The 26,482-nt window shown below is 40.0% G+C and overlaps 1 protein-coding gene across 2 annotated transcripts in view; it reads left to right on the forward strand.

Moving 5' to 3' along the window:
* L3MBTL1 (L3MBTL histone methyl-lysine binding protein 1) overlaps positions 1-26,482 on the forward strand; it is a 49,155-nt gene that overhangs the window by 13,030 nt on the left and 9,643 nt on the right. The window contains exons 3-20 of one of the 2 annotated variants that reach the window (XM_025168944.2): positions 734-957; positions 1,554-1,698; positions 2,867-3,011; positions 3,885-4,011; positions 6,802-6,889; positions 8,640-8,728; positions 9,440-9,544; positions 9,814-9,949; positions 12,071-12,171; positions 13,278-13,429; positions 13,965-14,041; positions 14,800-14,885; positions 15,236-15,346; positions 17,838-17,952; positions 18,988-19,084; positions 19,477-19,674; positions 22,507-22,553; positions 24,474-24,631. In XM_025168944.2, the coding sequence (XP_025024712.1) occupies positions 734-957; positions 1,554-1,698; positions 2,867-3,011; positions 3,885-4,011; positions 6,802-6,889; positions 8,640-8,728; positions 9,440-9,544; positions 9,814-9,949; positions 12,071-12,171; positions 13,278-13,429; positions 13,965-14,041; positions 14,800-14,885; positions 15,236-15,346; positions 17,838-17,952; positions 18,988-19,084; positions 19,477-19,674; positions 22,507-22,553; positions 24,474-24,631 (2,201 nt within the window). The remainder of the gene's footprint in view (positions 1-733; positions 958-1,553; positions 1,699-2,866; positions 3,012-3,884; positions 4,012-6,801; positions 6,890-8,639; positions 8,729-9,439; positions 9,545-9,813; positions 9,950-12,070; positions 12,172-13,277; positions 13,430-13,964; positions 14,042-14,799; positions 14,886-15,235; positions 15,347-17,837; positions 17,953-18,987; positions 19,085-19,476; positions 19,675-22,506; positions 22,554-24,473; positions 24,632-26,482) is intronic. The other variant, XM_088153641.1, reaches the window with a different exon arrangement.

The following is a 26,482-nucleotide window of genomic DNA, read 5'->3' on the forward strand; positions in this document are numbered from 1 at the left end:
GGAAGGATTTTGTATTTGGATATCTTGATTTTAAGCAACTTAGCATCTGCAAGCATGCTGGACCACAATTCCCATCTATTCTAGCCACCAAAGATAATGAGGTTATAGTCTAGGACATCTGAAAGACACCAGAGAAGAGAAGGCTGAAAGAGAAGGCTGTACTGAGCATTCAAGTATGAGAAAAGCATGCTAAGGTTGTAGAATGTATTCCACCCCTTAACTCAGTAATGGAAACTTTTCTTGAAAAAAAAGGGGGAGGGAGTTAAATTTTATTTTATGTGTCTTTTATTTATTTTGGCATTACAGGGGTCTGAGTAACATTTTGATGGCCTGTGATATCATAACACATTGGAATGGACAGAAACAAAATGTTGGAGGGAAATCAGCCCTATTTTTGTGGGGGTTTAAGGGATAAAAACTTCCAACCTCCCCAAATGTCAAACAACAGGCAAAAGTGTCGTCCTACCCTACAGGGGGGCTCTGGAGCAAAAAAAGGGATGCTGGGGATTATTCAAGCTGCAGATTACCTACCCCTGCTCTGATGTGACTCACTGATTTTGCACTACCTACAAAGATTAGGAACCTCCACTCCCATTCATGTTCCTTTTCAGCACTCAGCTGTATCTGGATTATATTGCTCGGTAATGAAATCTGGCTAACTTTGCTCAGGAATCATTTTTTGCATCTGTGTATATGGGTGTGTTTGTGATGTACTGCTTTTCTTCTTCATAAGCAACCACAGCTACTGTAAGCCTTCCAGTGAACACCTTAGAAATCCAGCGATTCCCCCGAGAAGCCCAGAAAAGCATGGGGGCAGAGAGGCCAAGAGAGGCCGTGGGAAATGAGCCAATCACAGCAACAGTCATCCCTCAGATCAGCGGAGTGCAGATCTGCAACACCATCCGGGATCTGGAATGGAAAGATGGGATGGCCACTCTCCCTGGGAGCAACCTAAGGGTAAATCAATAAAGAGGTTTTTTTTTTTAAGTTCTCAAGTGTGTATTCCATTGGGCAAATTTCAGGACTACTGCTTGGTTGACATATAGTATACTAGCCCTTTCAACAGCACACAAAAGGGGCATACATGATGAGAGCCTGGGTCTGGCATTCAGTCTTTTGCTGGAGTGTGACATTTATCCCTATGTACCCTCAATAGCATTTATATGCTTAATTAAAAGTGCAGTTCCAATTTGAGTTTGATTAAGGTCAAGCATCTTAAGTATACCAAGTGATCATCCATTACAACGTTCTTTTACTAAATCTATATTCTTGCAAGTTATCACCTTTGTTCCTGAACTCCTTAGTGATGATGTCATACACGTTAACATGTCATATGAACATATCCAAAGCACGCATTGGTTCAGCCACTGTTTCTCAATCCAGCTTACCTCACAAAGTGGCTGTGAAGGTAAACCAAGATGATTCTAGGTATGTTTTCCTAAGCTCAGTGGAGGAAAGGCACTTCGTTTTCACTCCATCATACTACTGTCATGCCTCAAATTGTCTTGCTCGCTCCCCTATAACGTTTTTTCCCCCATCTTTTATTGACACAGTTTCGAATAAATGAATATGGGACAGTGAAAGTAGTCAGTGCTGACAAACCTTCACCCACAGAGCCTATACAGGAGTGTCCATCAGAAAGAAATGGGGATGATGGAGGGGTACTTACTTGCAAGGGCAATCCCATCAGGACTCCAGGTGAGGATTTGTGGGGGGGGGGGGCAGGCTACAAACTTTCATATACTCATTTCCACTAGAGTAGGTTCTGCTAGAGCATAGCAATGTGGAGAATTTTAAGCCATGACTAATTGCTTTTAATACTGCATGAACTTCATAGATGTCCTGATTTCCTGGGAAATGTGAATTATATAGTTATAACTTCCTCAAACATTCCTTTTATCTAGCCCTGATCATTCTGTGTTTGTTGCCCAGGATAATGTATGTTTGTGTATCATTTAGTTCTTTCCAGTGCCAATGGAATGTTGCAAAGAAATTATGTGAAGGTCTCAGATAATCCATCCATCTTTTTATCTGTCAGCAGAATATCTCTGAAAAATGAACAGAAGTGTACCAAACTGATATGGCAGGAGAAGATTGACTCTAAAAATTGGTTGGATTCAACAAGGGGTTACAGAGAAAAAAAAATCCATAAAAATTTGCCTAATGTAAAAATCCATAAAAATTTGCCTAATGTAAAAATGCTATGAAAGAAGGAGTCAGGCAGCAACTCAGAATTCTGCCAACTGCTCCATCCTTAAGCCCCCCTCCCTCATCCCTCATAGTCATTGTGACCCAGTGTCAGTGCTGCTGTTAAGGGGTTGGATAGTATTCCAGAAACCATAATGTGCATACTTTCCCTATGTGGTAATCATTATAACTATTAATCATGAGCCCACATGCATCAGGGATGCATAGCTTCTATCTGCTTGAGGCTTCACCAGGCTTTGTGCAAAACATAAAGGGCTGCATTTCAAAATAGATGATTCCAGGGACCATTTGTAGGAGAGGGATTTTGGAGTTTTAAGTAATAAAATAAATGCCTTCAACCTTTGCAAAGCTTAAGGTGCTATTCTGATACTTAAAACCCCACAAATGCTGAAAAATGCAAAAGGAATGTTCCAAACGTTGACCTTCACCCGCTCTGATAATGGTCAGAGCTATGAAAGAGATACTGTCAGGCTGTTCATTTGCACCCTTGGCCTAAAATATGTTTGAGTAATTGGCACACAAAACATACGCTGAGCTTCTTACAGCATGCTCAGCCCACTGGTTTGTGATTCTGCAATTTGGCCTGACCCAGAAAACGTTCTCATTATCATAACATTGTTGTGGCTTATTTGAGCTTTTCATTTTTTGATTTCTTTAGAGTCAGATGTTCCAGAACCTCTTAAACTTCCAACTGTGGACAACCTGTGCCACTGTAATACCTGTGGCCGGAGAAATGTTTCTGGGTCAGCCCAGGAAGGCAGGGCATTTTGCAGTGAGAACTGTCACCGGCAGTTCAAAGAAAGGTAATAAAGATGCTAGCTTTAAATGGGGGGGGGGGAGGAGGTCAGGAGAGAAAGAGAACTAATGCACTTTTCAATTGCTTGTTCCTGTTGTTTTTCCCTTTCTTCCATGAGCAGAAAGAAATACTGTATATCTTGTTTTAAGGGAGCAGCTGGGCAGAAGAGCATCCGTTAATGCTGAATATCTGTTACAGACAAATTTATATAACATAAATTACCTCAGTGTTTCTCAGCCTTGGCAGCTTTAAGATGTGTGGATTTCAACTCCCAGAATTTAGTGAAAATTGTTGACAAAGACAACATACACATATATTAAGTGGATTTTCTCTGTACGTGATCTTTTGACCTGAGGATTTTTCAAAGGGTATAGGAATGTCTAATAGAAGCATCACATCTCCCTTGCCAAAGTACATTTTCTTATAATTTCACCAGAATGAATGTTCCCAGTTTCAGGGGTTTTTCATCTAGACTGAGGCATTTTAGTTTCTTCTTTAGGAGGGGGATGGTGTAAGCATAAGAAGATGATGTCACAATTGCTTTGTAGCCTTGAATGCCAAGCATGGATTTATTATCTGTGTTGATTGGTCTTGATTTTTCAGCTAGCATACTGGTTTAGATATGGAATTGAATTGCATGAACCCATTTCATCTAAGGTTTTATTGCAGTGTCCTTTAGTGGAAATACTGTAGGTAGGTGTGGTATTTCTGAATGTTTGAAAATGCTAACATTGGGGAGTGTCTTTCTTGGAAAAAAATATTTATTGAATTATGGCAATATTGTTGCAGTAGCAAGTTCTAGTATTAAGGATAAACACATCTCTCATTGCTTGAGAAACATTATCTGGAGCATTTCCAAGTTTGGGTGTTGGTTTTGCAGGTCTGTCATTGTGGAGAACTCTGCTGGCATCACCAACACTACTGAACTTCTCAAGCCAGTAAAGAAACGGAAGAGGAAAGATTATCAAAGCCCTTCAGAGGAGGAAGAGGAAGAGTCAGAGCAAATGGTGTGACTGGGATGTTCTTGCATGTATTTGCAGTAGAATCTGATAGCAGCATTTTTTTTCCTGGTATGCATGCTTTTCACCCACTTGATTGGCCTAAATTAGGCCCAGTCATACCATGGAGCCATAGCTTTGACCAGTGGACACTACAGAGTAGGGAAGGGCAACTTTTTTGGAGGGGAGGGAGAAGGAGGTATATCTGCCTTAAAGGCCTTAAAGCTCTTTGGTGCATCACAGGTATGAAGGAATGGTGCATGGGGACAACATGACACATGCATACTCATTTGCACATATAACCCATAGGATTTTTAGAGAGGAAAGAGATGTTAATATCTCTCCTCCATCCCCTCAGTGATCAAGATTCCTGCTTCCGTACTTCTAAGTGACTGTTGTCATCTAAATATGGACTCTTCTACACACAAGGATGGCACTGATCCATTCTCTTCCTAAGAGGGATGTGCCATGGCACCTTGTCATTGTTCCCCTACTTCCTTGTCTGTTCCTGTTGTTTTTTTCTTTGGGCTTATATTTTGACTCTGCAAAACAGTGGGGGGAAAAAACAAAGCAGGGTGCTAGATAGAGGCCATTTCATGTAGTTCCCTCCCTGTTGGCAGCTGGACAGAGCTCTGCTGGGTCAAGGGAAGAAGGTGAGGACAGTCAGGCTGCACTGTGCAGTAATAAAAATAGCGCTGGTAATTTTGGACAGAGTCAAAGCCGGCTGTCATTTGAAAGAGTCCTAACCATAATTTGTGGTTTTGAAATAATTTATTACTTGATAATTGTTTAACTTTTTAAACTTACAAATTTATACATTATAAACATATTTATAAATTCATATTCATTATGCTGCAGAATCCACATTGTCTTACCCATTGCTGAGAATTATGCACATTACACAAGCCTGGTACCCTCCAGATGTTTTGTATTATACAATTTATAATCTGCATTATTGGATATGGTTTGAACTGAAAGGAGTTGTAGTCCAAAACACCTGGAGAACACTTGTTAACCTACCCCTGACACAATGCTGTATTAAACTAGCTTTTATCTTTGAATTTATTGTAAAGCCACAGCTATCTGCAGGATAAGCCAGAAGCAGTAGCTAATGCGGCTTAACTGAGTTCTCTTCTCTTCTCTTCTCTTCTCTTCTCTTCTCTTCTCTTCTCTTCTCTTCTCTTCTCCTCTCCTCTCCTCTCCTCTCCTCTCCTCTCCTCTCCTCTCCTCTCCTCTCCTCTCCTCTCCTCTCCTCTCCTCTCCTCCCTCTTCCCTCTTCCCTCTTCCCTCTTCCCTCTTCCCTCTTCCCTCTTCCCTCTTCTCTTTCTCCCCTTCCTCCCTTTCCTAATAAAGTGTTCCTCAGCTGTGAATTTTTCACCCCATGTATCAGTACATCATCACTGCATATCTAGAAATTGTTGTTATTTTGTAGAAACATTCCTAGGTTGCAAATGCAGCACAGGGCTAAAACTAATGTGGTGCAAGGAATCTGGAACCAAATGCTGCCCCTTAGTTTTTTTCTTCCACATCAAAGCACTGCAGAGAGCATTAGTTTTGAGTGGAGCCATATCCCAAGCAGGATGACTGTTTTGTTTTCCTGACTGAAATCATACTCCCACATTCATACCATTACACAAATACACACATGCAGTTGTGCCAAAGCTGCAATTATCCTTACGGGGAATAAAGCCTGGGCGTAATTCTGGTACATCTCTTTCCAGGAGCATGACTGGTAACAAGTGGGGTGGTGGAATTTTGGAATGGTGCAGCAATACTGTACCCCTTCTCTCTCTACACCATAAAAAAAATGGAAGTCTCTTTTGTCTTTTGTCTGATTTGAAGTAAAAATAACTTAAAATATACTCATAGATCACATTTGTATTTCCCTTAAGTTGCAAGTTCCTTCAAGGAGCAATTCAGCTTTGGTTTTAGCTGCATTTGGCAGCATCCATGCATATCTTTTACAGTAACTTAATATTTTAAAGATCTGTGGAGTGCAAGTTTTCATTATGTATCATCACAGTGAAACTAATCTTACAGAAGCAAAGGGTCTTGTAGCATCATAAAGACTTAACAAATTTATGATAAATCCTGGACCACCAACATGGATCCTGTAGGCACCACTAAATCAGCAATACTCCTCTTGCTGTCTACAAGGCTTCTTGCAGTTATCAAGAGGTACAGCTCTCTCCTGTGGCTTAAAGAGGAATCAAGACTGTTTAGCACTTTGCATTGTGTTAATCAGCTCACCTATGCGAGAATGACTGTGTCATACCAGCAAATATTTTGAGAATGCCACTGTAATAAGGTTATTCTCACATCTGTGTTTTATTTTCTTCTGACCCCACTGTTTGCAATCTGTGTCATTCATCACAGGCATTTATAACACTTTGCACATCTGATGAAAGGGATTTTAAAAGCTTAAGCCTTGAGCTTATATTGTAAATATTGTCTGTCTTTAGAGTAACACAAGATTCCTTGACTTGTTACAAGGGGTAACCTGAAATTGATCATATAAAGCTAGGGGACATAATCTGAAATCCCAAGGCTGCAGGTAACCCATCATCCAAACCTTGGGAGTGACTACAGAGGTCTTCAAAAAGTTGGTGCCAAATAGTAAATTTTAACATGGTATTTTTTATTTTTACACACACACACACACAGAGTAAGTTGGAATTTATTCATCTTGAATTATTATGCTGTCCCTTCTCCCACGTGTGTAGCACACCCCTTCTAAGAAAGCCTCCCCTAAACTTCCTGGTATCCCCATAAGTAAGAGACTTTGTTTGTGTGACTTAGGAACTAAAGCAGGAGGAAACAAATGGCTCTGGAGGAGAACTTCTTGTTGCTAATAATGGTAACGAAGAATGGAATGCCAGTCAGCTTGGTAAGCATATAGCACTGCTTCCTTGTTTGAGCAACCAGAATATCATCTTTATTAACCAAATTCCTTCCCCAAATATGAAATGATATTCCTTGTTTAGTTCTGCTTTATGGAAGATGGGGACTAAATCATTTGGAGTGACTTGGTATCAAAGTTTCTGTTGGGTTAGTCAGCCAAGAGTAATTCAGTCCAGTTTTGTAGATTAATTGGGTGGAGCATATCTTGATTTTAGAAGCACGACTTTGTTGCCTTCTCAAAATGACTCTGGGGAGTGTACAGTATAAAAACATTATACATAAAGCATCTATCCCCTTCATTACTAATATTAACCTTCCAACAAAGAACCTTGTCAGCTCACCTAGCTTAAAAAGAAATGTCAAAACAAAACCATTGATGGTTGCCCAATGACCATCGGACTTCAGAGACAAACACCTGCTTAAAAAGAAGAGTTTTCAGTGCCTTCTAGAATGTCAAAAACAAAAGGTCCAAGTGCAACTCTGGGGGCCATGTATTCCACAACAGGTATTTTCACATGAAGCCATTCAAAGCCAACACATGTATCTACACATTTGGGATTTTCTCCTTCAATATATCTATATATAACTGCCCACCATTAACATGTGACCTTCCCATATTTATTTATATAGTTCAGCTGCCCTTAATTTTCATTTGGAGAGATCAGATCTTTAACTTAAAGTTAACGATGGCCCTATTGATACACAGGTTATTGATACACAAATCAAAGCTGTTCTTAGCTAATGTTAGTACTACTACTTGTCATCATCATCATCTACTGTGTTTAAAATTATTTCATAAAGCTAATTGTTTTAATAAAATAAAATAATGCAATTAAAAATAAGTCATCCCCGTACCTTTTTGCTGACTGTTTGAGATACTGGAAAATGTGAGTAATTGTATTTCATTTGGACAAAATGGATAGCTCCTTATTTTTATGAATACTTCAGCCAACAAAAGCACTATATATTAAAGTTGTGATTCTATGGTTCCTCGGAGGACATCTTGGGAACCTAGGATGCAGTGCACCTCCCTTTCTCCCTCCAGAGAAAGAAACTCACTTGATGCAGGGCTTCTCTGGTGACAAAAAGTCATTCTGGTTGTGGGTTAGAGGCAGCTCTGGATCCTACAGAGTTTTGAACTGGTAGTGCTTAGAGCAATAGGGATTTTTTAAAACGTTGCCTTCCTCCTAGTCCGGGAGAGAGGAACTGGGACAAAAAACCATACAAAACAGACAAAAAAATCCCTGTTCCTCTCCCTTTTGCACTGTTGGCCTGAGCCCAGCAGGATATAAGAAAGGGTTCTTCCTTTGCCTCGATTTCTGTATTCCCCATCCTCAGTTTGATTATGAAAATGGAGCAAAGCAGAAGTCCGTCTACCTTTCCTTATGTTTCCTCTCTTGGAAAAGAGGGAGTATTCTTCATACTGTCTGTCAGTATGCTTTTCTTATGTGTTCATTCTGAGAAGCAATCTGACTGTGCCTGCAAAGACTGTGGCTACTATCCCATCTACTGGATGGTACCTACAGCCAGAAAGTACAAGTGCAGAATAAAAGGAAGAACCTGATGCTTTTGAGTAACATGCATCATTCAGTCTTCAACAGCTGAAAGCAGTTGAGGGTTATAATTTTGGGGAGAGGAGATTTCCTAAACCTTGTCCTAGGTGTCTAAATGTCAGTTAATATAACGTTTTGGAAGTTTAATTTAATTTAATTTGTTCCATTTTCTGACATTTTTAGTTTCCAGTGAGAAGGCAGAAAGTTGGACCTGGGCATCATACCTAGAAGAACAAAAAGCCACAGCTGCCCCTTTAAATCTGTTCCAGGAAGTGAGTTACAGTCTTCTTTTACCTGCTATCTCTTATAGCTTTGATATTCTGCTGTCAATCAACATATTTATGCTGTTATCCTTGATTCTTTCCCCTAATCTTAGAGAATCTGATTCTTCTTTCTGGTTCCAATGATGTTTGTATGGCTGCTGCAGGAACCTCTTTTTATCAGAGAGATTTATTCCTAAACACAGGCATATCTCTCAAGTTTCAGTCTAAAGCAAAGTGAAGGAAAAAACAAATATTTGTGATAATGTTCATCAGAAAGAAAAAAATAACCTAGGAAAGTGAACCTGCATTCTAGGACACAGATACAGTATGGTAGATTTTTTCAGGACCATAAAGGATTAAAAAGCCAAGTGAAATTTAAATGTAGCAAATAAAGTTGCTTGGTTTTAGAAGTAAAAAATGAGATCAGAATCTCTTCTTTTACTAGTGGCTAACTTTTCACAGTAGAGAGTTAAAGTGCCAGATATAGGTTTATCATTTTAACATATTTCAAGTCCTCAAAATATGCGTATTGAGCTTCTGTTCCAAGTAGAAGGAGAAACATGAGGCAACCTTTATAGTCATATGGGAATTGCCATCATGGTTAAGGTGCCATATCAATCTCTGTTGTCTTTTTTGCAGTAGTTTCCATTTAACAGCACAAATGTATTGTTAGACAATATTATGTACCTCTTACGTTTTCTTGTGATTTGTTCCTTTTAGCATCAGTTGGTTACCCAGAACAAGAATGGTTTCAAAGTGGGAATGAAACTGGAGGGGATTGATCCTCAGCACCCTTCAATGTATTTTATTCTCACTGTAGCCGAGGTGAGATGGGTTTGTACTATTGTATACTGTTCTACCTCAGCTAAAGATTGCCATTCTCTTGTTTGCCTCCGGTTTCTTTCATTTACTTATTTTAAAGCCTCTCCAATCTTTTTAGGGTGATTTATGCAACCTTGTTGCAAGTAGTACTAAAACTAAAAATCGGCCAAAAGATTGTCATCTTCATAAAATAGCATGAATATCTGTGGAAAGTAGCACACGCGGATTTAATATGGTAGCTCATCTGTTTCTGTTGCTTTTCCTGCATCCAGGTATGTGGCTACAGGATGCGGCTTCATTTTGATGGCTATTCTGAATGCCATGATTTTTGGCTGAATGCTGATTCTCCCAATATTCATCCTGCTGGCTGGTTTGAGAAAACGGGACACAAACTCCAGCCCCCCAAAGGTAGGTAAATTAGGTCAGTACGTTGACAGGCTCACTTCCAAAAGGTTTTCCAGTCTGATGGCAAAATGAATGAAGGAGTGAGTGAATGAATGAATGAAGCTCTTTCATAGGGATAGATAGAGAGAATGATGTAGAGACGGGTGAATCTCAGTTTCCATTTCTAGTTTTTCCAAAGCTAAGTTGCTAGATTAATTTCATCCTGTTTTGATATCATTGTGTAACTCTTTCAAAAGCCCACATGAAGTTCAAGAAAAATTTTCCTACACATTTTGGCAAGAAGTTTTCTCCAATATGTTTTATTATATTGTTATAAGTTATACATAATATGTTATATTATTTCGATACAGTGGTATCTATACAGTGTTGACTAGAGTTTATTAACACTCTAGTGTTTAGATAACTTAAACCATTAAAGATTAAAAAAAGAAAAAGTATTATATCAATATTAACTATGATTTAAAATGTTGATATAAACAAGTATAAGATAATTTAGCTTTTACATCTTAAGCTGAATATAACATTAAGAAGCAGCTGCAAATTATATCAAAATAGTTGTTGTACAATACAGATTTATGTCTTAAGCTGATTACTTAATACTAAAGTCTCCATCTTATTGTTACTTGTTCTTGTTTTTGCACGTTGAGAAAAAAAAGAAAATAGACAAAGCAAATAGGCAACGGCAACTAAAAAGGAAAGGAAAAATAATAAAAAAGAAAGGCTATTTGGTTTCTAGCTTCTCCCTTTTTGTGCTTCTGCTAATTTACAATGTTTATAAACATTTAAGCCCCCTCAGAAGCCAAACTGTAAATGTGCCATGCTGTGTGATATATTGTATGTATGGGAGCCATTCTTGCTTAAATTTAGTTCAACATCTGTTGTGAAAATATATTGTTAATTTTGCCATTGCTGCATATTCCCCAACAGTTTTTGACTGGAGAATTGCAACCCAAAATAAGGGATAAGAACAAATAAGGAAATATAACTTCATTTTGATTCTTCAGATTGTTGAGATGAAGTTAAGTAGGGTTCACAGCCCTTCTTAAAAAGCAGTCATAACTGTGTTGACTGTGAGAAGCAAAAAACCCAAACTCAACAGAGGCAATACCCTTGTTAGGGTAACTGAAATTTTATACTGGTTGCACATGCTCAAATTTCTTAGAACTCTTCATCATGCAAGCTATACACATTGCAAGCGTTGAAAACTATATGCATCAGAAGAACCCTAACCCAAATCTTGTGATAGACCTCTGGACTTGTTTGGGGTGTCTTACTAGTGTGAAACTGTCTCTTCTGGGGTTCTCAGTATTATTATAAGGAAAGTCAATATAGTGAAGGCACCCTTAGAAACAACCATCTTCATTCACTATTGCTGCATAACAAAGGTGGCACAATGTGGTCTTTGCAACCCTCCAGTTGGCATCCATAAAAGTACACAATGAAATATGAATTGCAGAATAAAAATGGCAATCTCAGATGTCCAAGCTCTCACCTGAAATATTGTGAATTTTTGAGTGAGAACACGAACAGCTTGTGAAATTGCTGAAATTTCATAAGATTTTGGTCACTGGAAAAAAATGGTCTTAGTGTCATTTTGTGTGATGGAATGGAATTATGAAGGCCAGGCTCAGGGAGAGATAAACATTTTCTTAGCTCGCCAGAAGAGCGTGGGAGGAACAAGAGGATGAGACTGGCACCTCCCTGAGGAATTCACACTGTTGAGGCTGGAGGACTTTGGGAGATGGGGTTTTAGTCTGGGACGATTCATGTCAGGCCTAGCCCAAGGAACTCCAAGAGACATGCCAATTCAGTCCAGCTATGTTTATTAGCTACAACCTCTAGCAAGAATCTTCCCAGACTAAAACCCCAGCTCCCAAAGCCAGCCAGCCACAACAGTGTGAATTCCTCAGGGAGGTGCCAGTCTCATCCTCTTGTTCCTCCCACGCTCTTCTGGCGAGCTAAGAAAATGTTTATCTCCCTGAGCCTGGCCTTCATAATTCCATTCCATCACATTTTGCAACATAAGGCAGTGTTGCTCAGCACTTGTAAAGAGGTTGTGATCCCTGCTATACAGCACTATGGACTTCTGTTGCTATGTCTCCTCTTATATCTCTTTTATGTGAGGGGGTTTAGGTTACAAGGAAGAGGAATTCAGCTGGGCCAATTACCTGAAGATTACCAAAGCTCAGGCAGCTCCCAAGAATCTCTTTGCAAGTCCAGACAGTGTGAGTGGCTGCTGCCTTCTTTTATAAATCAACCCCTTTTGCTCGCCCCTGGAATAATAGCAAGAGAGAGCCCAACTGGAATTCCACAGTAATATTTCACCGGATCTGAGTCCTTCCCTAAAATCAGAATTCAAGTACATACACGGTTTGGACACCCCTGCAGTAATAATGAAAGCTATCAGCCAGTTAAATAATTTCGTTGGATTAATAGTAAGGGTTGTAACTGATTAATTACTGGATCAAACTTATCTCTTAGGGCTGCCCGATCTGGCTTGCAAAAAAAAAAAAAAAATTCTTGTAGATCTTGTAGCCCTACCCTTAACCTACACTTTCGTGATTAACAGTGACTCCTTTAAAGTTGATGAATCTGCTGCTGAGAACAAATTATTCTAAAGAGTATTATAATTCCATTTAGTTTCACCTTTAATCATTTGAGTATTCATTGAAAAATTAAAATGCCCATGACTTAGATTCCCCAATTTACTACTTTTGAAACATTACTAAATCCCCTCTTTTCTGCATCTCGAGCAATTCCTTAAAAGTTCCAGCCACAGTGAGTTGCTGACCCATTACCTCATAATTCCCTTATATCTGCATGTAGGACTGAGTGAAACATCTATCGTTCAATATAAACCTGGGATAGGAATATGTTATCCTTTAGATATTACTGAATTACAGTTCCTGCCATCCCTCACCATTAACCTTGCTGCTTAGGACTACTTGGGGTTGTCCATAGCTCCAAGTAGTTCATGGGGGAGCTATAAGTTACTGGTCATGATAGAGATAATGGGACTGAGGGTCTGTTTTCAGATTTGTTCTAATAATCAACTTGAGGAACTCTGCATTTCCTCAAGAATTGCCTTGTCTACACACATCCTTTTCTCCTTCCTTCCCTATTCTGACTTGGTTCAAATGTCATGTGCCTGTGGAAAGTCAGGGGAAGGAAGTAGCTTTTATCTACTTCTGTTGATGCAGAGTCTCACATAATTAGTTCTGCATACATAGTTGCACTATTCACATGCTGCCACACCTACTGTACATTATAGGATTGCAGCACCTGGATCATGAGTGACAAGTGCCTGATGTTCTGCCTTCTCATTCCTCAGAATGCTACTCCCATAGGATTCCAAGTAGGGATGAAACTTGAAGCAGTGGACCGTATGAATCCTTCTTTGATATGTGTGGCCACAGTGACAGATGTGGTGGACAATCGCTTTTTGGTGCACTTTGACAACTGGGATGACACATATGACTACTGGTAGGTGAGAGATGAACACCAACAACATTACCCTATCTACTATGGCCAACCATTGGAAGTCAAGGGATGGTAACTTGAAGACTAATTTGAACGTTTCTTGACCAAGAAAATAAACATTTCTCTAGTAAAAATTCTCAGGAATTGTGGAAGTGGAGATTATAGATCTCCTACTATGTCATAGTCCTTGTTCCACTGAGGCTTCACTCTGAGCAGCATGTTGCACCTTGCTGCTGAAATCTTGATAATACTCCCTACCGATCAGGGAGTGGGGGAAGTTACCACTGGCCCCAAAGAAGACTTTTTTCTATTGCTAATTCTTATGTACAGGGCAGGAATGGGCATTTTGTCAGGATTGTGTTGGAGATGTAAATCTTATCCCTTTCTCCATGATGTGATCTCTATATAAAAAAAGCCCTACCTTTGCTTACTATTTTTAAGCTGGTAATGAGCTTGCACATAATTAAAGTAATGTCTGGCTCCCTCACTCCACCAGCAACATTTAGACAGACTATATAACCACGTATTTTCATTGCAGGTGTGATCCCAGTAGCCCCTACATTCATCCTGTTGGTTGGTGTCAAGAACATGGAAAACCTCTCACTCCTCCACAAGGTGAATAATGCATAAGCGTTGTCTACTCCATCTTTTGCCACAGCTGCTTCTGCATACAAGAAACACCCTATGGGTCATCTAGTTGGATACGTCTTCCATCATGGATATTGATTTGTGATCAAATAGAAATTCATGACACTATTTATTTCTTAAAACATACCTTTTCAGATACAATAATAAACAAGTACAATAAAACGATGGGAAGGGTTTTTGTTAAAATAGATGTCAGTGCATGATTTCTTGAAGTGAAGTTTTGAAAGTAAATGCTGAAATAAAAGTGACATAATAAAAATGTAATATTATATTTAACTTACTTAACATAAACAGTGGTTTTGTCCTTGTTTCTCCCACTTCTTTGCCCTAGGTTTGCCCACTTTTTGGAGTACAGCCCCCAAATATCATTCATCCTTGCTTTAGATGAATGTTTTATAAATTAGTCATAAACTTGTAGCTTAGCCTTCCCCAACCTGGAAACCTCTAGAGGTGTGCATCATGACCATTTTTGAGACTTATAGAAGTTGAAGTCCTTGCACCTGGAGGGCATCTGTGTTGGAGAAGACATTTATGGTGTCAGAAATTCATGCTTTTTTATGTGCTAGGCATAATCAACCACTATTTTGAATTGGCCAGTTATTTGCACTCAACAGTAGCTAAAACTGATGGTCAACTTGAGTTCCTGAGAACCTATTAGTAGTAGTGAATTATTCTAAGGCCACTCCAGCAAAACCTTTTCATCTCCCAGATATTTTCATTTCCAGACTACCCTGACCCTGAGAACTTCAACTGGGAAAAATATTTGTCAGAAACAGGTGCTTCTGCAGCACCAACTTGGGCCTTTAAGGTGGTGAGTAGTTTGTATTTTTCCCAAGTCTCTGCTATACACGCCCAAACATTTTCCAGAAGAATAGAGGGGAGCAGAAGAACCTTGCGTATGTTTAAGTCAGTGTTCAGAAGACAGTGGTTCTTCCTCTGATCATCCTTTTTGGGGGAAGCGATTTTGGTAATGTGCAGTTCTGGAATCTAGGAATGGTGAAAGTTTTAGATGCTAGTGTAAGAAACAAACCATGCATGATTTCTCTGATACAAAAAGATGAATCAGGCCAGGGGAAGATTAGTTGTGCAGGATTGGATTTCACTCCCTAGGCACCATCTTCCTTACCTTGTCTTCCTTACCTTTTGTTTGCCTCACTCTAGAGGCAGCCACACGGCTTTCTGATCAACATGAGATTGGAGGCAGTGGATCGAAGGACTCCCTCTCTAATCCGAGTTGCTAGTGTAGAGGATGTAGAAGATTACAGGATAAAGGTGGGCTGTTCTGTGCTTATGCCTTTCTTTCTGATGGTATTTGCACAGTAAATCTTATTCACGTGTTTATTGTGTGCTTACTTATGGTAAATGAAATGCATCAGGAAAAATCATCCCAAACCCACTTGGGATAAAGAAAACAATGCAAGACTACAAATTTCAGCTCAGAAGTTTGCATGCTATTTTGTAACCTTGAGTTGGCGTAATAAAGATATACCTTCTAATGGCTTCTAGTTTCTTGAAAGAAATATTTTTTTCTTTCAACATTGCATAAGCAAAGCAAGAGTTTGACTGAATTTACACACCGTACTAAGCCATAGTTTGTTGACTAAAGCACAATGGGATGCATTCACACAACAGATTTAAGTCAAAACTGAACAAGCCATATTATGGATAAGCATAATGTATGAACCCTACTTTATCAGTTAAGTATGCCTTTCATCTATAGCTTGGAACAGCTTGGGCTCTGTTTTTGTATTCTACAATTATGCACTAAAAAAACCCACATGATATACTGGATTTAAATTCTGCATTCTTAAGATTATTAAAAAATATTTATAGCCCTATGGTTAGAAAGAAAATCTTTAAATTCCAGTACCTGCTGAAATCTGAGAACTTCATATATATTCCAGTGTCAGCCTCACAACAGGCAAAAGCAGAATAAACTTTTAACAACAATAATTAGCAGCTTTGTTTACTTAGCATAATCGTTACCTGTTTGTAGAATGCAGCTTTCCTTGAGGCATAACTGTGATTATTGTTTCAGAGCAGAACATGCAGGGCCTGTAGTGGGGAGCAGCCGGCCCTTCAAAGCAGAAGCCAGCCTGATGTGCCCAGGGGGAATCCTCTCACCCCTGAGGGCCAATAAGGGAAAAAAAGGGGGTTCGGTCAGGTTTTGGCAGGAAGAGTTTGGGGTGGCTTTTAGGTGAGGGAGTTGACTGGAGTGCTGGATGCAGGGGTTACCTCAGGCAAGGTTGAATGCTAGTTTAGTTAGAATTGCATTAGAGGGGTTTTTTTTATATTATTATTTAAAGTATGTGTTGGGTGGGTGGAAACTTATTTTATAAGTTGACTTATAAGTTGGTTTTTGTTTAAATCCTGGAGTTGACCAGTTGCCTTCTGGCACCCACCTGAGCTTGGCTGAGCTACAGATTCCCAAAATAGTTGTTTTCGTTTCCCTTCTGTATTTAGTAAGACCCAGGGTGAGGCGAGGATTTTCCCTTCAGTCATCTCCTGGTTCCCCAGAGGGCTGGTGTGGAAGGGAGAAACTGGTTTGTAGTGAAGGGGTGGTGGCAGCAAGGAGACTAATTGGCCAGTCATGGTTCACTCACAGAAGTACCTCAGACGGGAGGCTGGTTCGGCCCTGAAGGCGCCTTTCCCATTATTTCAGGGCCAATATTGCCAAATGCCATGCTACAGCATTCACTTACTTTGTTATAGCAGCAGATGTCAATGTACAGAGGCAGACCAATCCTAAAGTTATTCTGTGCTAATGGTTGTCATCTCGCAGATACTTATAAGAATGGAAAAATGATATCAGTGTAATAATGTTGTCAGCACCTAATAGTAAATCCAGCAGCAGATGACACAATACAGTTTCATGCAGAAGGTAACCCAGAAAGATGTATCAACAGCCAGGCAGCTGTAGTAATGTCTGTTCCTCTTCCTTTCCATGCATAGTGCGTAGGCATGCTGTCATGGATAGCTGATTTGCTTTTCTCAGCATTAATTAAGAATTGTGCATTTGGCACCCAGAAAAGTTTTCTATTCTCAGTGGGATGCCAGTGTTTTTCCACAAATAGTGTTCATAATGTTGTACCCAGTACTTTTCATTTAGATAAGAGAAGAACAAGCATTTGTCAAGGGAAAAGATGAGGTCCATTGAGCAAGCCAAAAGGTAAAATATAGTGGCAAAATTATAAGAGGTGACACCATCACTCCTTTGTAGATGAGCAGGAAATACAATAACAGGAGCTGTGGGTTCAGTTTCCGTCCTCAGAAGATAGAAGCGTGGCCTCCGTAATTCTAAGTTGTTTTTGCCTGCATGCTGGTAGATTTGGAGTGAAATGTGGGGATTCAATAGCTTTCACTCCTCTCTCTCTTTTAGAACGTTGCATGCACCTAAAAGACTCATATATTTCACTTGTGAGGTACAGTGTCTTAGAGGTATGTGATACATTTAAAGTGAAAAGTGGGTCTCCACCTTTTTACCATGAATTGACTGGGTCTGTTCTGTATGTTTGGAGGCACATCCCTCAAAGCTGGGATGATCTAAAGGCTTCCCGATGTTGACTGTGGGCCTTCAGATATGCAGTTCCTCAAATCATTGATCAATCTGAAGTGAAAATATGGAGGCCTTATTTCTCCCTCTGTGCCATGTGAACCTGTCTTTATGCATTGATTAGAAAACGTGCACCTTCCTCTCTGGTGGTTTAATGCTCCAAAGATGATTTCTAAAGTCTAATTATAATCTGTTGATATTTGCCCATAGATCCATTTTGATGGGTGGAGCCATATCTATGATTTCTGGATTGACTCAGATCACCCAGACATTCACCCTGTAGGATGGTGCTCAAAAACTGGACATCCATTGCAGCCTCCTCTCAGTAAGAACAATAACTACATGTTGCACAAATACTTGGCAAATCCCTGTGATAATCTAGCGATGGTAGAAATGGATAGCACAGACCCTGTGAAATAGTAGAGAGGTGACCTCATCTTTTAGCTTATAATATTTATAACAGGTGATGAAACTGCAACACAACCATGTTATATTGTGTTAATTCTCTTGCTCTGGATCTACAGTGCTTATTATGTGAGGGACCTTTTAGTTCTCCAAGAAGACATAAAAGCATGACCCCTGAAAACCTTGCCTGAGGCTTCCTTTGGTTTTTGTGTCTCTGGTGGACTTAACCTTCTTCTTTTTTGGGGGGCGGGGGGGCAGTCATGAATCTATAACGTTGCTTTCTTTTCAAAAGAAAGAGGGCTAAGACTTACCAGTTTGTTACATTATCACTGTACAAAAGTTGTGGGTACACTTCCAACTGTTGTGTATATAGTCCCTTCAATTTAAGCTTTTTGAAAACTTCTAAAAACCCATTTATTTCAAGTAGTTTTTCTTCAGAGGTTTAGGGTGCTTCTACATTGATGCTATTGTACCATGTTGAATTATTTTGCTGTTTTAACTGATGGCTTTAACTAAGTATTTAGTGTACTTTTATCTGTTTACATAAGCCACGTTGTAAGAATGGCTTTCAAACATGAAACCAAATGCATAATCTATAAATAGCTTCCTTTGACCCATTGAAAATGAAAGATTGGGATTGTTTGCACAACTCTCTGTTTCTGAGAAAGATATTCAGAACAGTTTTGAATGTTGGTGTAGTTGGGTATTTCTGAAATTCAACTATATAAATATTTTCCATATGCAACTTAAAATCATAATTAGAAAGGCAAATTTTACTAATTAAAACTCAAATTTTGAGCTACATTTGTTTGGGGAAGGGAAGAGAAAAACCTATTATAGTATACAATTTTTGTTTTAAACACTGAAAATTAATATTAACTTCATGCAGATGGAAATTTCCTGTGTCTTGAATTACAGTACCTGAGATTCAAATTATTTCTTCCCTTTTGAGTAGGGCCAAAGGAACTCGTCTCTTCTACCAATGGAAGCTGTCCAACCTTGGCCTGTAAAACCCTCCCTGCTACCAAGAGTTCCAAATATAGCTTTCATAGGTGAGCTCTCACCATAAGGTACAATGTCCTGCTGATTATGCTGCTACAGGCTGCATGGACTTAAGTTCCCACTAAGAGTTGTTGAGGAACAAGCTACCGCAGTGTCTGTGCAGCTTGCCTTGAATATATCAACTTAACATACTATGTGAAGCCTGCACAAAATATGCCTCATCAACATAATTCCAGCTACTAGTCTTTGCATTATTATTGTTGGTTGCCACAGACTGAAAAAGGAGTTGAAATTTATAAAATTGAGCAGGTACAGTTCACAGCTGCTAGATTTCGTTGGGTTTGGTAGATGAGATATTGACCAGGACTGTATGATTTCATTATTATGTAGTATCTGCTAACACACAAAACCAAGCACCTTTTGAATCTCCTCTATTTTCCAGAAAATGTCCAACACCTGGTTGTGATGGCTCAGGCCATGTGACAGGGAGATTTACAGCTCATTACTGCATCTCAGGGTGTCCCCTGGCAGAGAAAAACCAGGGAAGGTTGAAGGCTGAACTTTCAGACACTGAAAACTCTGTTCGAAAGAGGAACCTAATCAGTTATTCCCAGAAGAAGAAATCTCGCCATCATGGAAGGTAAGGGAACAGCCAGTAGTGTTAATCCATTGGGAAGATCACAACTGAGGGATACCATTGTAATTTATAACCCAGTCATTTTCAAGTATTTGCTCTGTGGCTATTTCTCTTATTTTGTGCATGATTTGCTGCTAATCCTATGCTTGTCCAGGCATTACATCTATTTTTATATGTTATTCTCTTGGACTATTGGATCCTGAGTCATCTTCTAAACTAATCTATTCTCTGAATTTATAACCTGTCCTTATTGAGATTATGCAGTATAACTTGCTTTTGAGTGCAGAGATCTGTGAGTTTGGGTCCTAATCCAACTGTGGCATTAGAAATTAAAATAGAAAAAGGTCTCATGGAATAATTTTGAAGTCATATAATACACTGTCATCTTAAAGCTAAGCAAATCTAGGTCCAGCAGAGGCTAGATAGAAAGCTGTGGATGATCCCTGTGTGTGCTTTCTTGAGCTGGGGTGGGCTGGGGGGAGATGTTTTAAAATGAAGATTAATAAACATGTGACTTTCTCTTAAAGCTGTATATAAGGAACTGCATGTAGAACAAAGGGATTGATTCAGTTTCATAAATCTTAATGTGGCATGCTTGGAAATAACCACATTGTTCTTATATGATGAAAGAATGTATATCTCCTCCATCACAGTAATAATATTTGATAAAGCCAATGGAAATATAATAGTGGTTAAGGGGTTGGACTACAAGGAAATCCAAGTTCAAGTTCCCACTTGATCACAGAGTTTACAGAGTTTGCTCTCAGTGTGATTGATTATGTGCCATCAAGTTGTTGTCAACTCTTAGCAATCACATAGATAGATTTTGTTCATGATGATCTGTCCCTAACCTGGTCTTTTAGGTCTTCCAGTGGTGCACCCTTCACCACTGTAACTGAGTCCATCCACTTTGCTGCTAGTCATCCTCTTCTTCTCTTTCCTTCTATCTTTCCAGCATTAGAGCCTTCTCCAAAGAGCTATATTTTTGCATAATGTATCCTAAGTAGGATAACTTGTGCCTCAAGGTCATTTGTGCCTCAAGTGAGAACTCAGGGTTGATTTGTTTAATGATTCATTTGTTTCTTTTCTGGGCTGTCCACAGACAGACATTCTAATTCACTGAACTATAAGAAGGAAGAGGAAGTACATCACAATGAGACTTGCAAGATTGTGAATTGTAGCCAGTCTTAATAAAAATAGTTGTAGTCTTCCTGTGGAGTTGGTTTCTTGAACTGGTCTACCTACCTCTTCTGATCTGAAGAGAAAGTGAAGGGAGAGATCCCATCTGTGTATATATCTTGAGCTCTCAAAGAAAAAGTTAAAGAATCACTCAAACCGAGCCAACTCATAGTGACTACCCTAGTTTCCTTGTCAACAGCTTGACATTGATTTAAATTTGTCTTTTCTTCTTCTTTTCCAGACTAGACTATTACTTAGTGATCTCCCACCATTTTTTCAAGTTTAGCCATGGTCAGCTAATACTTCCACTATCTGTGACAGGCAATAAATACAACAATTAAATAAAAAATAAAAATATCAGCTAGATAGTTGATGCAAATATATGGACATGGAGATTTGATTTATGGTCTTTTAAACAAACAAAACATTTTTTTCTGTAGTGGAATCATTGAGGAAGATGCTTTTGATAGGCAAACCTAGACAGCATATTAAAAAGCAGAGACATCACTTTACCAACAAAGAGCTGCATAATCAAAGCTATGGTTTTTCTAGTAGTAATGTGTGGCTGTGAGAGCTGGACCATAAAGAAAGCTGAGTGCTGAAGAATTGATGCCTTTGAACTGTGGTGCTGGAGAAGACTCTTAAGAGTCCCCTGGACTGTTAGGAGGTCAAACCAGTCAATCTTAAACGAAATCAACCCTGACTGCTCATTGGAAGGATTGATACTGAAGCTCAAGCTCAGATACTTTCGTCACCTAATGCGAAGAGAGGACTCTTTGGAAAAGACCCTGATGCTGGGAAAGATTGAAGGCAAAAGGAGAAGGGGACGGCAGAAGATGAGATGGTTAGATAGCATCACTGAAGCAATGAGCATGAAACTGAGCAAACTCAGGGAGGCAGTAAAGGACAGGAAGGCCTGGCGCAATATGGTTCATGGGGTCACAAAGAGTCAGACACGACTTAACGACTTAATGACTGAACAACAAAAAATATATTCTTGAAATATGCGCATCTTTTCTTTAGTTGTCCTCAGGAGTACAATTGTGAGTACAGGTAGTCCTCACTTACCAACCACTTGTTCAGCGACTGTTCAAAGTCACAACGGCACTGAAAAAGGAGACTTATGACCAGTCCTCAAAGTTGTAGTTGTCACAGTATCCCCACAGTCATGTGATCACAATTCAGGTGCTTGGCAACCAGTGCATATTTGTGATGTCGCTGCATCGCATGGTCACATGATTGCCCTTTATGACCTTCACAGCCAGCTTCTGACAAGCAAAGTCAATGGGGAAGCCGGCAAGAAGTTACAAATCATGGTCATGTGACATCATGCTTAATCACCCATGATGATTTGCTTCATGACTGCAGCCACAACTGGCGTTGTAAGTCCACGCGGTCACATGGCATTTCACTTAATGACCACACTGCTTAGCAATGGAGTTGCTTGCCTCAATTGTGGTCAGTAAGTGAAGACCACCTGTATGTGTGCGGTTGGCACTTTTCCAAGCTGCTTTTGTTCCTCTCTTGTCTGCTTCACATGATTTTGCCCGCTATATATGATCTAGGCTTCACTTAGTAGGATCTCCCATAGCTCATCTTTTAAACAATACCCTATACACTACTCTTTTTGACAATAAAGCATTTTTTATTCTCTAGAGGGCGACCTCCTAAATACCGGAAAATCCAGCAGGAAGATTTCCAAAGTAAGTGTATGTTAGTTTGTTTTTCCTATAAGTGGCAAGCAAAAAGGGCAAATATTAAAAGAGCGGGCAAAATAATTATTGAGTGGGTACAACTGGAGCTGACCAGCTTGACAGAATTTTAAATTACTTTTTAAATGGCATCTTTGTTAAAATTTGATTTGTTACTTTTCACATAAATGTTTATCTGTGCTATTTGACATTAATGTTACATATCAGTAGAGATGGAAATCCTGTTCAGATGTAATGCGGAAGGGATTAAGATACTGTTTATGTAAAAAATGTTGACGCTTTTGAGATATTTTTGTAATAGGGTTGGGCAACCTGGAGTCTTGGCTAATTTCAAGAGCTTGTAGAAAGTAAACCATTTTGATCTCTGAAAAGAGTAATTTCTTCCCATTTGCCTGCTGGGTAGGGAGAGAGAAAGAAGTTTGTGGGCTCTCCTGGATCCCAGAGGAAAGGGGGTTCCCCAGGGCAGGAACTGCTGTGGAAAATGCATGCTTCCTAGGTCCCACTTTGTTTTTTTGTGCTTTTGAGTCAGTGTTGATTCCTGGTGACTGCCTGGACTAGTCCCTGCAGTTTTCTTGGCAAGATTTCAGAAGTAGTTTGCCATTGCCTCCTTCCTAGGGCTGAGAGAGAATGACCGGCCCAAAGTCACCCAGGTGGCTTTATGCCTATGGTGGGAGTAGAACTCATGGTCTCTGTTTCTAACCCAGTACCTTAGATTACAACATTTAAGAGAAGGGACCTGGAGCATGCCCACCCTATCCAAGCTGGTGGAATGGACGGGGAAAAGCAATCATGCAAATAACCTGGTCCTGTGTCACATAGGGCTTTAAAGGTGATAACTAGCACCTTGAATTGGTATTTGGAAAGAGGTTGGGAGTCAGTGTAACTTGCACGACTGTGGTATAATATAGACGAACTGAGTGGCACCCAACACTGCGTCACTACAGTCTGGACTAGTTGGAATTTCTGTATGGTCTTCAAGGGCAGCCCCATGTATAGCATGTTGCAGTAGTCCAGCAGGAAGTGACTAAGGCATGAGTGACCATGAGCAAAGCCTCCCAGTCCGGGAATTGGTGCAGTTGATGAATGTGCAAAGACCCCCAGCCATGGCTTCCACCTGTTTCTTGAGCAGGAGCCAAAGGTCCAGGAGGACCCTGAAATTACTCACCAGCTCTGTCTGGGGAAGTGGTACCCCATCAAGAGTCAGAAATAATACATCACTGGGGCGTGGGAGGGCAAGAAAAACCAAACCTACTCTGTCTTGCTAGAGTTGAGTTGGAGCCAGTTCCTCCCCATCCAGACCCTCACAGCTTCCAGGCACTGGGCCAACCCTGAAGTAGCATCACCAGTCAGGCCAGAGGTAGAGTTATATAACTGGGTATCATCAGCACTGATGATACTGTACTCCTTGCCATCAAATGATTTCACCCAGCAGTTTCATGCAGATGTTAAAGAGGAGCAGTGAGAGACCTGAGCCATGTGGCACCCCACATCACGGGCCTATGGCTAGACCTTTCCCTCCCCACCAACACTGACTGGAACAGGCCACTGAGGGAGGAGGAGAACCATTGCAAAACAGTGCCTCCTACTCCCAACTCCCAATGCCAGTCCCAAAGGATACCATGGTCAATGATACTGAAAGCCACCAAGAGATCTAGGAAGACCAGGAATTCTGAGTGGTGTTATCTCAACATATTGGGTTGGGGAAAGTTGTCATAGAGCTTGAAGAAAAGGCCAGTTTCTCCAGACTTCAAAATGATGAAAGTACCCATGAGCTGAATTCAACTCCTGATGATTGCATCCACACATTTTTCTTGACAGTGTTACAGAAGTGGTTTGCTAGTGCCTTTTTATGAGTTTTTTTTAATTATTATTTCCCAATCTAATTTGACATATTATAAATCTTATTGTCAGCCATTTCATCAGATAGTATGCACCAGTCTCTCTTTATGTCAGCCTTGTCAGCACATCCTGACCGTTCCTTATCCCTCTGCTGGGAACAGCACTGTAAGCTTCTGCCTGGAGTAGCTGGGATAACAGCATCCACTGTGGCCAAGTGGACAATTGATGAGGTAAGAGTGTCCAAAATATGGGTTTAAGCAAGAAACTGGGCATGGATCTGTAATGACACCACCATACCTGTATCACTCCATCTTTGCACATATCCTCATGGCTGTAGTCATCAAGTGTACCTGCACCCATTTTCTCTTGGTACACAAAGTACTCCAAAGATGTCAGCTTATTCTATTTCTGCTGATGTCAGAAAAAAATTGGGGGAAAAAAATTGTAAGAAGAAACCTTGAAACTGTATGTGAAATACAGTTCATGTAGAATTAGAGAACATTTTTTTTCTGATCCAAAATTCAGTTGCTCAGGACATTATTCTGGTACTACAGTGATTTCTATTACAGGTAGTCCTCACTTAACAACCCTAATTGGGAAAGGCAACTTTGTTGCTAAACAAAGCAGTTGTTAAGCAAAACATCACATGACCACCCCACTTAGGGATGGCAGTTTGGTCAGTCCCTGTTGCTGTCGTTAAGTGAATCCCATGCAGTCATTAGGCAAGGACCCACCCCAATCCAAGCCATTCCTGGCTTGGTCCCTCCAAGCCCTGAGCCTCAATTCTTCCAAGGAAGGGGACTGCCACAGTTTTCTCCACCTACCCATCTCTCCCCCATCTCTGCCCTTTTGGCTGCCTGCCTACCTACCACCGCTCCTGCCGCTCCTGCCCACTGCACACCACTGCCAGCCGGGACAATCCTTAGCACTGAACCTTGCTGTGCGCCACTGCTGGCCAGGACAATCCTTAACGCTGTAGATGGGTGCTAGGGAGCATGGGCAGTGGGTGTGGTGGAGGCAGGGGGCAGTCATAAATTCAGGCAGATTCGAATTTTTATCACATGACTGCAGGGGGTGCTATGACAGTTGTATGTTCAAGGACTGGTCACAAGTCCGTTTTTTCGGCACCGTCATTTGGTCACTGAACAAATAGACGTTAAGTGAGGACTACTTGTATCTTTTCCCTCATTCAGTTGTGCTCTAGAATGCTGTCTCAAATAAGTAAAACAGAGATGGGGAACTCGTAGCCCTTGAGTGAGTACTGAACTACAACTCTCAGCATACCAAATCAGCATGGCCAACAGCAAGATATGCTGGGACTGCCTACTTCAGTTTGGTATAATGCAAGTTTCCTGCTTTCTGGATTTGTTCAAAAACCATCACTAGTCCAGTACCAGAAGTGCATTAAATAGCATTTCCAGCAATTTAATTAATTTTTCAGAAAGATCTTAAACATCTTGCTTAGAGCTCTGAGCATTTGCTCTGAGGCCCAAAGTGCATGTTGCAAGGAAAATATGAGAGAGGGTTTGTTTGTTTTTTTACTATTTTTGTATCTTTAAATTCACCCACGTATTAGACTATTAATGGTATTTTTAAAAAATACATGAAGAAATGTATGCATAAATAAATGTATAAAAATAGAAACAGCAGGATGCAATACAAGATAAATTTTCAAACTGTAGCCGAATTCATAATAAAATTAAGATAGTGAGAAACAAATTATTTAACCTATTTTTTTAAAAAAATGTTTTCTGTTCCTTTATCTTTGTTACTTTGGCAAACAGGATTGAAAGTTTGGAATTATAGAAATAACACAGTTCATCCAAAGATACAGTTGGGACATGAGCATGTACAAGTATATTAGGACTGCTCAGTATTTCTGAAATAAACTGGAAAAGATGCTTTGGAGCATGTGGGAATGTAAATGTAACTCTTCAAAACAGGCACACCCTTCCCCAGGATTATATAACTCCTCTCTGTAGCTGGCATATGATCCTTGGCGGAAAAAGTGGCTGCTTTACATAGTTGCAGACACAAACAACATGGATGCCCCCACACGTTCCTCAGCACCTTTTTGGAAT

Source organism: Python bivittatus, unplaced genomic scaffold, assembly GCF_059951505.1.
Source record: "Python bivittatus isolate LINGU-HERP-01145 unplaced genomic scaffold, Pbiv_v1 ctg000700_np1212, whole genome shotgun sequence".
NCBI classification, from domain to species: domain Eukaryota; kingdom Metazoa; phylum Chordata; class Lepidosauria; order Squamata; family Pythonidae; genus Python; species Python bivittatus.